The 16,645-nt window shown below is 46.1% G+C and overlaps 1 protein-coding gene across 1 annotated transcript in view; it reads right to left on the bottom strand.

Moving 5' to 3' along the window:
- Positions 1-941: 941 nt before the first annotated feature.
- Positions 942-16,645, bottom strand: part of Rdh13 (retinol dehydrogenase 13) — a 19,886-nt gene continuing 4,182 nt past the window's right edge. Inside the window, exons 4-7 of the mRNA XM_055595716.1 lie at positions 9,868-9,972; positions 6,388-6,600; positions 5,064-5,165; positions 942-3,071 (exon numbers count right to left, since the gene is read on the bottom strand). Of these exons, the coding sequence (XP_055451691.1) occupies positions 2,827-3,071; positions 5,064-5,165; positions 6,388-6,600; positions 9,868-9,972 (665 nt within the window). The 3' untranslated portion in view covers positions 942-2,826. The remainder of the gene's footprint in view (positions 3,072-5,063; positions 5,166-6,387; positions 6,601-9,867; positions 9,973-16,645) is intronic.

The following is a 16,645-nucleotide window of genomic DNA, read 5'->3' as shown; positions in this document are numbered from 1 at the left end:
CTTGAGATTACAATGGTGTAGCATTTGTAGCACTTGAGGTCTCTTGGCCTTGAAAAGGAAGTAGATGTTAGTCATGAGGGTTTGTGGTTAAAAGCAGCCACATCTGTCTGCAAGACTAATCCCCCAGCATTAAAGACACAACCATTGACCGGCCACCCTGGCAGCCCGGGCTCCATATTCAGTTAGACTTTCAACCCTTTAGGATGAACTTCATCTGCCAAGAAAGACACCCTGTGGTGGTTAATAGTGTCAACTTGACAGTCTCTAGTGTCACCAAAGAGACAAACCTCTGGGCATGACTGAGCAGCAGCTCCTAGGTTGGGTTCATTGCAACGTGAGGCCCCACAATGAGCATAAACAGCACCATGCTATGGGCTGGAGCCCAAAGCTGAGTGGAAACAGAGGCTGCGGCAATGATTCAGCACGTAAAGCCACACGGCAGGAAGGAACTGAGTCCCGACAGGTGCTCTCTCGCTGCCACACCCGTGACGTGGCATGCATCTGCCCCCCCACACACACACTAATAAAGATAACAGTAGGCAAGGGAGCTGGCAAGGGAGCTGGCAAGGGAGCTGATTGGGTAAACCGCGCACTTGTCAGCAAACCTCCCATAGGTTTTCCTCTGGTCTCCACAAGCACACCATGATGCATGGGAGCATGTGTACACATACATACACACATAAAAAATGTACAAGAATTTCAAGGCAAAGGGGAGCAAAGCAGCAGCATCCTTTCCTGGTCCTTGACTGCAGATAGACTGTCCAGTGCCTGCCTCGGGCCACCATGACAGACTGTATCCTGGAACTGCCAGCCAGACTAAAACCTTCCTTCCTTTCTTCCTTCCTTCCTTCTCTCCTTTCTTCTTGAAGTTGCTTTTGTCAGAAATTTTGTCCCAGCAAGAGACATACACTTCCCACATAAAACAAAAGGACAATGACAAATTAGTAACAGAAATGTTTATTTCCATTTGACTGTAAACACTGGGAGTTTGTGGGGTGTCCTGGGCTTGTAATCTCTGGACTCCAGAGGCTGAGGCAAGAGTACTGAGAGTTCAAGTTTAGCCTGAACTAGACTGAAACTATCTGAAAAGAAAGGTGAAAAAAAGGTGAAGTTGATCCAGCCTAATTCAAGAACAGAATGGATGAAAAATATGTGCGAGTTGTTGGAAAATCATTGTCTTGTGACAACTGAAAGTCTTAATTTCTTAAAAGACATAAATACACAAGTTGTATATGAAGTAAATTCCATATAAAAGGATATATGACTCAGCTGGCACTATGGTTCATTCAGAAGGTAAGGAGAGGCCTTTGCCACCAAGAGTGACAAACTGAGTTGCATCCCCAGGACTCTCAAGGAGAATGAATTCCCACAAGTTGTCCTCTGACTTCCATCATGGACTGTGCACACAAAGGCAAACACACACGCACTAAATGTATGTTTGTTTTTATTTTAAATCATGACTCAGCCACATTTGGAGATCTCACTGTTTTGATTTGTTCTGACAGGATCTTATAGCCTGGCTGAGGCTAGGCTTGAACTCTTGATCCTCCAGTCTCCACCTCTTAGGCACTGGAGTTACCGATGTGTATTACTACACCCAACATGTTCTTATAACCAAACAAGCCTGAGAGTCTAAGGTCAAAATTCCACAGGAATTGGAGAGATCATGATCCCAGGTCATGTGGTTTTTTGAGGCCGCAACTGGCAGCTTTCCATTCATTCTGCCCTGAGCAATTCAGGGCTAACAAAGATGGGGTTTGTTATTCAGGGCCAAGGTTTCCACTGGATCACAGCACCTCAGCCAGGGTCCAGCACAGGAGGTCCTCAGCTATCCTTTACTGAGTCAGGAGGGGGCTTCACCCACACCATCCCTGAGGTAGCAGTTATCCTTGGCAATCAAGGGCTGTCCTGGCTCACTTGGCTGTCAACTTGTCATACCTAAAAGAGGGACGGACTCTCAACTGAAGAACTGCGTGGACCAAACTGCCCTAGGGGAATGTCTGTGGGACACTGCCTTGGTTGCCAATTGATGTTGGAAATTCAAGCCATGTGGATAGTGCCATCCCCAGGCAGGGCCTTTAATCCCAGAAGGGCAGATATCTGTGAGTTCAAGGCCAGTCTGGTCTACACAGCAAGTTCTAGAAAGGCCAGGTGAGACCCTCTCTGTAAAGAAAAATAACAATAAAAATTATTTTTCAGAAAGGTATCGAAACATGAGCCTGGGAGCAAACCTCCATTGGTATCTGCTTCAAGCTCTCACCTGGCTTCTTGTGCTGGCTTCCCTCCTCCATGATGAACTATAACCTATAGGCTAAATAGACCTTTTCCTCCCCAAGTTGCTTTTGGTCAAGGTGTTTATCACAGCAACAGAAAGCAAGCAGGAACAACAGCTAAGTCAGACAGGAGACAGACCTGTGCAAGGCCCCACAGAGAACTATGACTTGCCATATTTGCCTGGTTACCTGCTCTTAACAGTGGACCAGTAAATCCACCACAGCAGCTACCACTGTCTTTACACATTGCACATAACCAGTGACTGACTCCCCCAACAGCCTCCCCTTTTAGATTCCCAAGGGAGGCACCTGATGGACCAGCTCCCCAGTAACCAAGAGTACATTGTACCTGAGTGAATGCCTACCTGTGGTCCAACTCAATGGTGAACCACAATAAAAGCTAGGACCAACACTGCCACCTAGAGGACGATGGGAGATGGCAGCCAGCAGCCACATGCTTGAGAGTCTAACATGGCAACACTGCCCCTAGAGGATGATATGGGCACGTCCAGGAGCAGCCTTGCTAATGCAGTTCCATCTGGATCTTTGAAGGTTATCTGGGGATGGAATGTCCCTTCCCAGGAGACCCATCAACCACATCCAAGCCCACCAAGTGGGCACTTTCAACCCAAAGTTTCCGGGCTACTTCCTCATCTTCAGCCTCAGGAGATGGAGCCTTCTCTCTGAATCCATCAAAGTACTTCCCAGAAACACTCTCCAGTTCCTCTGCCACAGCCAGGTATGTGCTGGGCTGGGCCGCCAGCTGGGGACTCTTGAACAGTAGCCAGAAGAAGGGCCCTACAACCAACCACAGAACGTTTAGTCAAATGGATATATATATCCTCAGGGAACCCAAAACCTCTGAGGCTGTAAGCTGCTCTAAAGTCCTAAGGAACCCACCTCCCAGCCTTGGAGTTCCCTCTACCTAAAGGTCCCTTCCCTGGCAACATCCCCACAAATCCCTCCACAAGGAGGGTCAATCCAATAGCCACCTCTTAAGGAAGCCTCTGTGCAGGAGCCCAGCAAAATGAAAGCACTTTTTCCCTATTATAATCTTTATTGGAAATAATCTTTCTTCTCAGACAGGGACATGTGTAGCCCAGACTGGCCCTCAACTCACTCACTATACAGCCAAAGATAAACCTAACCTTATTCTCCTGCCTCTCCCTCCCGAGTGCTGGGAGGCACATGCCACCAGGTTTGATTTTATGTGGTGCTGAGGATCAAACCCAGAGCTTCATGTTCGCTGGCCTAGCAGCCCCAAACAGTCTGCCATCTGAGCTACATCTCCAGCCCTCAACTTCCTGAATGCCTCTTGTGGTACTTTTGTGTTAAAATTCTTGATACATGCTCATTAAACGATTCTCAGGGATAGCAGTTACAATGCTCTATTGATTCAGACTATATTCTTTTTTTTTTTAATTCTCCTCTCATTCAATACATCCCAACCATAGTTTCCCCTCCCTCCACTCCTCGACACTTTCCCCACCACCAGCTACCCTCTGCCGCAGATCTACTCTGCCTCTGTTTCCCTTCTAAAAAGGATAGGCCTCCCAAGGATATCAACCAAACACAGCACAACAAGATGCAATAAGACTAGGTACAAACCCTCATATCAGGGCTGGACTCAGCAACCCAGGAGGAGGAAAAGGGTCCCAAGAGCAGATGAAAGAGTCAGAGACACCCCACTCCCACTGCTAGGAGTCCCACAAAACCCCTGAGCTACACAACCATAACATATATGCAGAGGATCTAGCATTGACCACACAGGCTCCATGATTGCGGCTTCAGTCTCTGTGAGTCCTTGTGAGCCCTGCTTTGTTGATATCTGTGGACCATGTTCTCACAGTATCCTCTACCCCCCTGGCTCCTACAATTTTTCTCCCCTCTTCTGTGGGGTTCCCTGAGCTTCCAGGAGAGGGGTCCCATGTAGATCTCCAACTTGAGCTCTCTTTGCCTAATGTTTGGCTGTGGGCCAGACTTCATTCTGGCCAGACACTGTGCAGGCCAATTTATGGGCAATCTCACCTCATCTTCCCAGTGACTGTGAGGGTGGTCCCATCATGGACCTCACTATAAGGGAACTGACACTCAAAGCAACAAGCATGGCGACGCATGTGTGTGATCCCAGCACTCAGGAAACAGAAGCAGGGGCTCACAAGTTCATGACCAACCTGATCTACACAATAAGAGGCTGTTAAAACTGGGAAGTGCATTTCCCTAGATGACTTGGTATTGGGTGAAGTTAGGGTTACCCTGTGACTCCAGAAGTAGGCTCGAGACTTATCCTCCAAACAGTTTTCTCACTGGTCAGTGGGGCTCTAGCTTGTTTTCTGTCAATCCTGAGGCCAGAACCACATAGAACAATGACCCATCTTCCACCCCAGAAAGATATAGGAGGGAGCTGAAAGAGGTAAAGCCAGCAGCCAGGCATGGTGGCACACACCTGTAACCCCAGCACTCTGGAGCTAAGAGAATTAGAGGTTCAAGACCAGCCTAGTCTAGATGAGGCCATGTTGAGGGGAAAAAATTGCCAGGTATGATGGCACATTTACTTAGTCCCAGCAATTGAGAGACAGAGGCAAAAAGATCTCTGTGAGTTCAAGGCCAGCCTGGTCTACATAACAAGTTCCAAGGCAGTCAGAAATATGTAGTGAAACCCAGTCAAATAAAAAGAGAATTAAAAAAAGAAGTAAAATGACCATCTCTGAGGGAGAGTCCTGGATCCCCAGCTGAGAGGGCACAGAGAGAGGGCTCTGTGAGGGGACACCAAGCTGGAAGGGGACTCACCAAGTGTGACGCCAGAGAAGGTAGAGTTGTGCATGCCTGTATGTCTTCCCAGCTCGGTCCTGGCCACACCAGGGTGCAGAGCATTGACAGATACACCAGTGCCTAGGAAAATATAAAGATAGGTGAGTGCTGCAAAGACAGCTCAGTGGTTAAAGAGCTTGACACACAAGCAGGATGTCCCGAGTCTGATGCCCAGAACACAGATCAAAACCCATGTCTGTGGTGGTGCCTGCTCAGAATCCCTAGGAAACACTGAGAAGGCAGAGACAGACAGATCCCTGGGGCTCACTGACCGGATAGCCTGGACTAGTGGGTGAGCTCCAAGCCAAGGAGGAGATGTTGTCTCAAATAAAAAACAAAGTGGGTGGCACCAACATTGCCCACTGACTTACAAGCACAGCCCCACACGAATGCACACAGGCGCATGCACACGTACAAACAGGCATACACAAAGCTAGTGAAAAATGACCAGGTTGGCCGTTGCCTGGAAGGCCGCCGCCACTGCACTAAGGTTTTCCCCATGCTGCGCTGTTTCCTACACTTGAACCCACACTATCCCCAGTTTCAAGCGGCTTCCTCTTACAAGGTGGCTCCGCCAAGTGGCTTCCCCAGGCACAGCAGCTCTGAGAGCCTAACAGACCCACATTTCTGGACTCTGCCACCCCCACCAGAGTCTGAAGCAGGGGACTGGAGTGGGAACTAAAATGCTAGAATTATGACTCTCCCAAGGGTGGCTGGCACAGCTAGTCACAGACAACTTTTGAGAAGCAGGAAGTTTTATTGTGTTGTTTTTGTTTTGGTTTCAGTTTTGGTTTTAGGGGGGGTTGTTTGGCTTTTTTGGTTTTGGGGGGTTTTGTTTCTGTTTTTTTATCCCTGGCACTACATCCCTTCCATTGGATTGGAAGGAATAGGGGGAGCCATCCAGGAGGACTCCTGACTTTAACCCACTAGAAGCTGGGAGCAACCTCACTGACCCAGTTGTGACAGGCATGTCTGCAAACATTGACACATGTCCCCTATGGACCAAAAGCACTCCCAGTTCCCAGCCACTGGCTTACAGTGCCAAGGGCTTAGGAGTCTACCCCAGAAAAGCAAGGCAAGCATGTGTGATGAGGGCGGCTTACCGAGGCTAAGGAGCCATTATGAGAGCCATGCTGTATTAGTGAGGCCTGCCTCGCACCAGAAGGGGACATGCTGGTTCAGGTACCATCCTTTTGACAACACTGTTTAATACTACTTGCCTTTTATCACCAGCTCAGGGCTGTCTATTCCAGACACATAAAGAAAGGAAGGAGACAAGAAAAAAAAATCGCCTTTTGCACACCTTGCAGCCGGCGGCTCAGCTCCTTGGTGAAGAGGACAACAGCCAACTTGCTCTGGCAGTAGGCTGCCTTGGTGTCATACTTTTTCATCTGCCAGTTCAAGTCATCAAAGTCTATGTGCCCAGCAACATGAGCCAATGACGAGAGGTTGATGATGCGCGAAGGAGCAGAGGCCTTCAACTTGTCCAACAGCAAATTTGTCAATAGAAAGTGACCTGGATGAAGGATGACAAGAAAACATTTTTTTCCCCACAATGGCTACTTTTTTTTCTACTTTTTTTTTTTAATATGAATGGATATTTTGTCTGCATATATGTCTGTGCAAAACATGCATGCAGTGGCCATGGAGGCCACAAGAGAGCAGTGGATCCGCTGGAACTGGAGTTACACATGTTTGTGAGAGGCCTGAGAGTGTTGGGCATCAAACCCGGATCTTTTGTAAGAACACCCAGTGCTTTTAACCACCAAGCTGTCTCTCCAGCCCTACTAAATTAGTTTTCATTCAGAGCAGTAATATAATCCTCCTCTTCCTCTATATCCTCATCCACTTTTGTTATTTTGTTTGGAGTTTTTTTTTTCTGAGAAGAAAAACAAAAATTTTAAAAACCTTAGATTTATGTCCAATTGATTTTTCTTTTTTTTTTTTTTCAGTTAGATACATTTGGGAAGGGTGGTACATATCCCACAGCACACACGTGGAGGCAAGGCCAACCTCCGGGAGCTGGTTCTCTCCTTCCACCATGTAGATCTCAAGGACCAGCCTCGGTCATAAGGCTTAGCAGCAAGTATTTTGTTTTTGAGACAAGGCCTCACTATGTAGCTCTGCCTGATGGGCACAGGAACTCACTCTATTGATTAGATTAGTCTTGAACTTCAGGCAATCCTCCTGCCTCTGCAGATATTACAGATAGAGACCACCTGGATGTGAGAGCAAGCTGGCTGGGACATGTCATCCCATTAACCACCAGGGTTGATTTCAGCTGACCCACCATGCAGGTATCCCCACCCTCCCTCACTGCTCCACGCACATCCAGGAGCTGTGCACTTGGTTGAAGATTACCTTCTCCCTTCCATCAAGGTGTGTTCCTCCACTAGCACCCATAGTCAAGCTCTTGATGTGTAACACCAAGACCTGTGTCTTAGCTACTGTTCTATTGCTGTGAATACACACCATGGCCAAATCAACTCTTAGAAAAGGAAGCATTTAATTGGGGGCTTGCCTGATTTTAGAGGGTTAGTCCATAGTAATCATGGTGACAGGTAGGCAGGCATGGTGTCAAGGAAGTATCTGAGAGCTTTACATCCTGATCCATAAGTGTGGGTGGGGGGTGGGGGTTTTGGAATCTCAAACCCCATCCCTCAATGACACAAGTCCTCCAACAAGGCCACATCCCTTAATTCTTCCCAAACAGTTCAACTAACTGGGAACCAAGCATTCAAACACATGAGCCTATGGGGGCCGTTCTCATTAAAACAGCCACACCCTGCTTGCTGTTTTCTTTGGTTTGGTTTGGTTTTTATCATAGCTATTTCTGGTGGTAAAATGATAGCTTTCTTTTCAGAGCCTCTCTTCCTTTGTCCTTCCCTTCCATTAGCAAGAATGGGAACTTGGGAAGAATGCAAAAGTTAAACAAAACAAAACAAAAAAATCATCCAATCAATAAATAGGCTAAAGAACTGAACACACAGTTTTCAACTGAAGAAATACAAATGGACAACAAATATTTGAAAAGGTTTCCTGTATCTTTAGCCATCAGGGAAACTGCTCCGAGATTTCAACTCCACCTGGTCAGAATGTCCATCACCAAGAAAATAAATGACAATAAATACTGGCAAGGACATGCCGAGAAGAACCCTTACTCACTGCTGGTGGAATGTAAACTGGTGAAGCCACTATGGAAATCAATGTGGAGGCTTCTCTACAATGGACTACCATATGGCCCAGCTCCACCTCTCCTGGACAGAGACCTAAGGGACCCTAAGTCAGCACACCACAGAGATAACTGCTCATCCATGTTTATCACTGCAATGATTCCTCAGGCCAGAAAATGGAAACAGCCTAGATGATCATCAAGAGATGAACAGATAAAGAAAATGTGATACCAAGACCCTGTATTCAAAAAAAAAAAAAAAAAAAAAGACCAGGCACAGTGGCATAGGCCTATAATCCTAGCACCTGTAAATAAAGGAAAAGGACCAGATGTTCACAGTCATCTTCACACACATGTTCAAGACCAGCCAGGGCTTCAAAAGACATGAAGTTGGGATGGCAGCATGGTGACAGGGTATGGGTGTCGTGGGAACTATCAGAGGGATGTGATCAGATTTCATCGTAAACATGTGTGAAATTCTCCAAGTTAAATTTTTTTTTAAGTTTTTTGTGACTGGGATTCACTATGCACAGCCTCGGATGTTCTAGAACTTGTTAGGTAGACCACACTGACCTAGGAACTCATAAATATCCCACCTGCCTCTGTCTCCCTGGTGCTAGGATTAAAGGCATGCATGTACCACCACCTGAAGAAAAAAAAATTATTTTAAATATGATAGATATATTCAACGGAGAAATGAGGCCATTGAAAATTTTGAAATCAGGGCAGAAATTTTGAAATCAGACAGCTCAGATATTAAGAGTACTAGCTGCTCTTCCTGTGACTCGGGCTCAATTCCTAGCACCCACAACTCCTATCCTAGAGGATCTGATACCCAATTCTAGCCTCAGAGGGTACCAGGCATGCATGTGGTGCACAGACATACACGCAGGCAATACCCATACACACACTAAAACTTAATCTGAATGGAAGGAAGGAAGGAAGGAAGGGAAGGAAGATAGATGGACAGACAGGCAGATGGGAAGATATGGTCATTGTCATTGTCATTGTCAACCTGGTACTGCAACAAGCTCAAAGTGGAGCCATGTAGGTCCTGATGGCTGTGTCCCTGCCTGTAGCGGGTACTAGACCGTGATCACTGATGTGGAAATGTCTACCCTGAGAGTGGGTGGTACCGTTTGCTCATTTTGAGCCCTGCACTGTCTAAGAGTAAAGAAAGCTAGCTGAGCACTGGCATACACATGCGACATGCCACTTTAGAACTATGACCTGGAACCATGAGCCTAAGAAACCTTCTCCCTTAAGCTGCTTTTTTGCCAGGGTGTCGTGTCACAGCCACAAAAATAAAACTGTGAAAGCTGGGGGAAGAAAGAGAAGGGTGGAGGGAAGGTCAGTAGGAGAAAAGAACAAGTGAGACCAAGGTATAAGGACCCGTACATATGAAAATGCCATCATTTATACAATGACCTAAAAACTAATTATAAAAAGTTGTAGAAGGGAGTAAAAATGAAGATTCACCCAGTCTATGGATAGACATATGCATTAATAAAGTTTTAAGAGAACAGAGTAAGATCCCAACCCCCAGAGTGGGTGACTCCCCACTGAGAACCCACTCTAATAAAACACATGTAAAACCAGCCCAGACCTCACCCAAGTAGTTGACACCAAACTGCATCTCAAAGCCATCCTCAGTGGTCCACTGTGGGCACCGCATCACTGCCGCATTGTTGACCAGGATGTCTACTCGCTCCTCCTCTGGAAGACATGACAACAGACACATCAGGGCTGAGGATGGACCACACCCCTTCCTGAGGGTAAGACAGTGTCCCACACACATTCCTATCTAACTGTGCTGGTGACAGTGGACACTTTGGGAAACAGGATAAGATCATGGAATGTGCCCTGATGCAACAGAATTGGTGTCCCCCTGAGGGAGAAGAGCCAGGCTAAAGCACAAAGGGAGGATGTCCTGTGACAACAGACTCAGAGACCAGGCTGATGAGCACTGCTGGTCCAAGCAGGTTGCTGGGAGAGGGTCTTGAAAATTACCAGTGTCCTGGGTTCTAACTGTACACTTCTGCTTGCTTACTGGTTTGCCATGCTGGGAGCAGCCCCTACCTCATCTGTACTGAGCTACGTACGGAGCCTGATCCCTAGAAGCGCAACACATAACCATGACTGGAAGTAACACTGTCAGAGATAATCTAGTTAAGTAAGGTCCTTGGGGCTGGGCTAGAGCTCAGTTAGTACACTGTTTGTCTGGCATGCTTCCGTCCCCAGGACCACATGAAACAGGTGTTGTGGAAATTCTTATAATCCAAGCACTCAAGAGGAGGTAAGGAGATCAAAGGGTTAGGGTAATCCTCAGACTACATAGGGTGTTCAAGGACAACCTTAGCTAGACACCTTATCTCAAAAAATGTAAATAAATAGGAACTGAAGAGACAGCTCTGCAGTTAACAGTGTGAATTGTTCTTAATGAGGACCCTGAACTTTGTTCTGGCTAACATCACAAAATGCTATAAACCAAGCAACTTAAGCAACAGAATTTGGTGCTGGAGAGATGGCTTGGTGGTTAAACAACTTGCTGACTTTGAAGAGGACCCAGGTTCGGTTCCCAGAACCCATATGGTAGCTGCTGTGGGTAGTTTTTTGTCACCTTGACTCAAGCTACAATCATCTGAAAGATGGAACTTCATCTGAGAAAATGTTTCCATAAGATAGGGCTATAGGCAATCTTGTAGGACATTTCTTAATTACTGATTGATGGGGGAGGGCCCAGTCCATTGTGGGTGGTGCCATCCCTGGGCTGGTGGTCTTGGGTGCTGTAAGAAAGCAGGCTGAGCAAGTCAGTAAGCAACACCCCTCCATGGCCTCTGCACCAGCTCCTGCCTCCAGGTTCCTGCCTTGTTTCAGTTCCTGTACTGGCTTCCTTCAATGATGGACAATGGTGTGGAAATGAAAGCCAAATAAAATAAACCCTTTCCTCCCCATTTTGGTCATGGTGTTTCATTGTAGCAATAGAAACCTTACATAAAATAGTAGCTCACAGTTCTAAGGGATCTAATGCCTTCTTCTAGCCTCTTTGGGCACCAGGCATGAACATGGTACACATGCAGGCAAAACATTCATACTCATAAAATAAAAATAAATACATATTAGCTGGGTGGTGGTGGTATACGCCTTTAGTCCCAGCGCTTGGAAGGCAGAGGCAGGCAGGCCTCGGTGAGTTCAGGTAAATCTCTCTCAGTTCAAGGCCAGACTTGTCTACAGAACAAGTTCTAGGACAGCCAGGGCTCTATTATACAAAGAAAACCTGTCTCAAAAAAAAAATAATAATAATAATAATAACTAAAATAAAGTAAAATTTAAAAACTTTAAAAAGTCTTTAAAAAAATCAGAAATGGATGTCGGAGACAATGAAAAGCCAGGATCAGGAACTAATAAGGAAGAGCTGGTCCAGCTGGGGCTGAGGAAGAGACTCTGTCTAGGCCTTAGCTAGTGGATAGCCAACTCCTCCCTATATTTCATCAAGAATCTTCCCTCTGTGCACAGCCTTCTCTGTCCCAGTTTCCCTTAATAAGGACACCAGGGATACTGACCTAGGACACATCCTGATGACCTCACTTCTACAAAAAGCCTATCTCCAAACAAGGTCACCTTCTGAGAGCCTAAGGAAGCCTTCCACACAGAGACATAATTGAATCCGTAACACTTCCAAGATATTGTCAGTGAAGATAAGAAACTGGGTGTCTAGCACGTAAGAGTCATGAACCAGAATCTCATTCTTCACTTGGTGGGAGCCTGGAATATAGAACAGCAATGAAGAACACAAGCTCTAAGCCATGGGTAGTAGTGCAGACTACAGAGGAGGCTGAGGCAGAAGGATTACAAGTTCAAGGCCAGCCAGGGTCATAAAGCAAAACCTTGCCTCAGGGCGGGAGAGATGGCTCAGAGGTTAAGTGCACACACTGCTCTTGCAGAGACCCGGGCTTCAGTTCCCAGCACCCACATCAGGAGTCACAGCCACCTGTAACTCCATCTCAGGGGCATCCATTGTCCTCTCTCAGTCTCTGCAGGACCTGCACCCACGCACAAACAAACACAAACATATATATTTAGTCAAAACTAAATAAGTAATAAAATAAGATAGATCCAAAGGTTGGGTCTAGTGGCACCTGCCCCTAATCTCAGCACAGAGAGACTGCTTCTTCTTTGTGGGACGCCAGGCCATGGAATGACGCTGCTCACAGTTAGAGTGGGTCTACTCATCCCAACTAACTGAGTTGAGAAACTCCCTGGTAGATGTGGCCAGAAGTACCTGACACATAGACAAACAACTACCAGGCCTGCACAAAGTCCCAGGTTTGACTCCCAGTGTTGGGGTAGGGGTGAGGGCAAGGATAGAGGTATATCATATAGGAAACTAGGCAGACAAGTCAAATCTTAGCTCTAAAGTCCGACGTGGTGGCTTGTGCCTATACTCCTGGCCAGCCTGGGCTACAGAGTAAGACTTGTCTCAAAAAATAAAAAACCTGACTGGATTTTTGACACTAGCCAGTTCACATAGCTTCTCTTGGACTCAGTTTCTTCCTTTACTAAAAAATGATAATAGTCCCTGCCTGGTAGGAACATGTCATTACTAGTCAGTCAGCAAGTATTTTCTAAGCACCTGTTATTGGACACTGGAAATACAGGGTGTACAGGAGAGTCGAGGTCACCGCCTTCCTGAAATGGACATCCCAGCAACACTGAGAACCAACACACTCAAAAGAGAACTTTCCTACTTCTTCATCAATAAGTTTAATCATAGGAGGTTTCTCAGACCAGGAAGTGGTTTTATTTAATAAAAAAATATATATATTAAAAAAAAAAAAAAAAAACTCTCTTGGGCGGTGATGGCTTGGTGGCTGAGACACAGTTTGATCCCATTGCCAGCACCCACATCAGGTAGCTCACAATCTCCTGCAGCCCAGCCGAGGGAAATCCAATGCACTCATGCTCACATACCCACAGATACACGTAAATAAAACTAATTAAATAAATTTTTAAAAAATTCACCAATGGTAGCTGTGCAGGGAATAAATGGGCTGCAGAAAAGGTTCAGTGAGAAAGGTGCTTCCCAGTGCCACGGCACTCATGCACAGGCATGCACACACACACACACACAATAAATAATGTAAAATATGTGTATCAAGAAAGAAGCCAGAAGTGTGTAGTGAAGGGTGGCAATCCTAGCGACTCAGGACACTGAGGCAGAAAGCTTACTTCAGTCTCAAGTTTGTAAAAAGGGCAAGGGAGTTGGCTGAGGAGGTAAAGGCACTTGCTGCCAAGCCTGACCGCCTCAGTTCAAGCCCCAACGCCCACATGATGGACGCCAAGAACTGACTCCTCTAAGCTCCACACATACACTGTGGTACATGTGTGCACAACGCACATGTGCCTACACCTAAGACTCCAACTGTGCACCTGTTTCCGGAGCTTGCAGAATCTTTGTTAACATGGCCCCACTATGGGTCATCTAAGGCGGGCGTTGAAGTCATACATGCTTCTGGTTCCTGCCAGAGTTGTTTGCTTCCAGATTTACCAAGATGTGAGCAGCCTTTGCCTAAAGCTCCCACCTCCAAAGTGTTCCAACCAAAGTGCTCTGACCAGATCTACTAGCCATGCCTTCCCTCACCTGAGGTTAATCCCCAGGACCTACACTGTGAACTGATTAAAAGTTGTACTCTGACCTCTGTATGTGTGCTGTAGCACACCCACACCAACATGATAGATAGAAATGGGTAGATGAATAGATTAGATAGATAGATAGATAGATAGATAGATAGATAGATAGATAGACAGACAGACAGACAGATAGATGATACATAGACAGATGATACATAGGTAGACAGACAGACAGATATAGATGATATATAGGTAGATGATAGATAAATAGATGATGGATAGATGATACATAGATAAATGATAGATAGATAGATAGATAGATAGATAGATAGATAGATAGATAGATAGGAGAAACAGATAGACAGAAAGATAATCAGATAGAGTAAATGTAATTTAAAAGTTAACAGGGGGCTGGGAGATGGCTCAGAGGTTAACAGCACTGGGTGCTCTTCCAAATGACCTGGGTTTGATTCCCAGCAAACATATGGTAGCCCACAACCATCTGTAACTCCAGTTCCAGGGGAGCTGATGCCCCCTTTTGGCTTCTGTAAGCACTGTTTGTATGTGATGCATATAAGAAAGATACCCATACACATAAATATTTTTTTGTTTGGTTTTGGTTTTTCTCAAGAGAGCCCTTGCTGTCCTGGACTCGCTTTGTAGACCAGGCTGTCCTCAAACTCACATCAATCTACCTGCCTCTGCCTCCCTGGGTGCTGGGATTAAAGGTGTGCGCCACCATGCTTGGTCACATAAATAATTTTTAATAAATAAATTAAAATAAGGAAGTTAGCATACTAAACAAGTGTTGTACTTCCTGACAGTTGCTTCAAGATGGAACTATGCTCCTATTCAAAATACTGACACGTGACAGGTTTGACATCTCTTGGAAGGAAACAAAGGGTGAGTCAGCCCCATTGTGACAAAAATATAGGATTTGCCAGCTCAGCCCTAGGATTATCAAAAGGCACTCAACAAAAAAAAGCTCCAAGCACTGTCCTCTAGTAGTACACGGAACACCCATAACCTGACACATAGGCCCTTCTGACTCATCAGTGTCCTTTGCATCACCAGAAAACCCAGGAGCAATGATGAGTCAGCGTCCTGCCCTTGCACTCACCCTCCAACTTCAGACGTGATTCTGAAACAAGCACAACCTCATTCACGACCTTACAAATTGCTCTTTGGCAGCACTGTGTACCATTCCCTGAACCTGACTCTTGATCCTCCATTTGACTCCTGTGTTCCACCCACATCCTGGATGCTGTGTTTCTAATCACTGCACCACACCTCCACCACGTGGTCCATCCACCATCCTGCAGAGTCAGGATCTGCTGAGCTGAGCTCCTGAAAAGATATGGTGGGACTGAATGAGAACAGAGCTCAAGGGTAAACACCTAAGAGTCTCCCAGTGAGAGCCTGGGAGCATGGCTCAGTGGTAGAGTACCTGCTTAGAATCCCCCAGTGAGGGGCTGGGGTCGTGGCTCAGTGGTAGAGCTCCTGCCTAGAATGAACCAGTAAAGGGCTTAGGGTATGGCCTAGCAGTACAGTCCCTACCTGGCATTCCTAAGATCCTACGTTCTCTTACTAACATGGGAAAAAAATAACAAAAAGCTATGTTAGTTTCCTTGTAACTTCAGCTCTCAGGAGTCTGTGGCAGGAAGATTCTGAGTTTGAGGCCAGCTTAGATGACACAATTAAGACCCTGTCTCAAAGTTAAAAACAAAAAAAAACTTCTAAAAAGCATGTTGAACTCCTGACCCAGGGAGCTGCTGTCTGCCACATAACAAGTTGAGACGGGGAAAGGGCCCGATGTGGTAGGGCACGCCTTTAATCCCTGCACTCCAGAGACAGAGGTAGGGGGATCTCTGTGGGCTCCAGGCCAGCCCATATACACAGGGAGTCCAGGCCAGGCATAGCTACATAGTAAGACCCTGTCTCAAAAAATAAATAATAATTAAAAACTGTTTTAAAAGGTGGTAAGGGCAGGCGTGATGGCAGGTGCCGTGCCTTAGCTCAGCACAGCATTTAGGAGGCAGGTAGATCTATATATGAGAGGCTACACATTGAAATTTTATCTCAAAAGAAAAAAGGTAGTAAGGCTGAGGGCTCAGTGACGAAAGGTTCTTGCTACCAGGCCTGATGACCTGAGTGCAGCCCCTGGGACCCACATAAAGGTAGGCTAAAACTAACTCCTGCAGGTTGTCCTTGGACTCCCACATATGAGCTATGGCATGCCTGTGTGACATAAATTTATATACATACTAATTTACACACATACACACACATAACAAATGTTGTTAGACTGGATGGGATGGCACATTTTATATGTCCACATAGCTGGGCCACAGGATGGCCAGATATTTGGTCAAACATTACTAAATTATGTTTTGAATGAGATTAATGTTTACATCAACAAACTGAAACAGAAAGTCCTCTCTAAGGTGGGTGGGCCTCATCCAATCTTCAGAAGCCCCGATCACAACAAAGGTTTACTCTCTGCAGAGCAGACAGAATTCTTCCCCCCAAGGCCTTTGTGCTGTAACGTCAACTCTCTTCTTCTGCCTTCAAACTCACAACAGTCTGGAGTCTGAAGCTTCTGGACAGAAACTGCACCCACTGCACCTCCTGGGACTCCAGCCTGTGAGCTGCAGATCTGGGTCTTGTCAGCTCTACAACTGCATGAGCCAATTCTTTGTATGTAGTGTGTGTGTGTGTGTGTGTGTGTGTGTGTGTGTGTGTGTGTGTGTGTGTGTGT

The sequence above is a fragment of the Psammomys obesus genome, unplaced genomic scaffold, assembly GCF_907164565.1.
Source record: "Psammomys obesus unplaced genomic scaffold, mPsaObe1.curated_primary_1811, whole genome shotgun sequence".
NCBI classification, from domain to species: Eukaryota; Metazoa; Chordata; class Mammalia; order Rodentia; family Muridae; genus Psammomys; species Psammomys obesus.
Note: the sequence above shows the minus strand (reverse complement) of the source record. Positions and strands in the feature narration are given on the sequence as shown.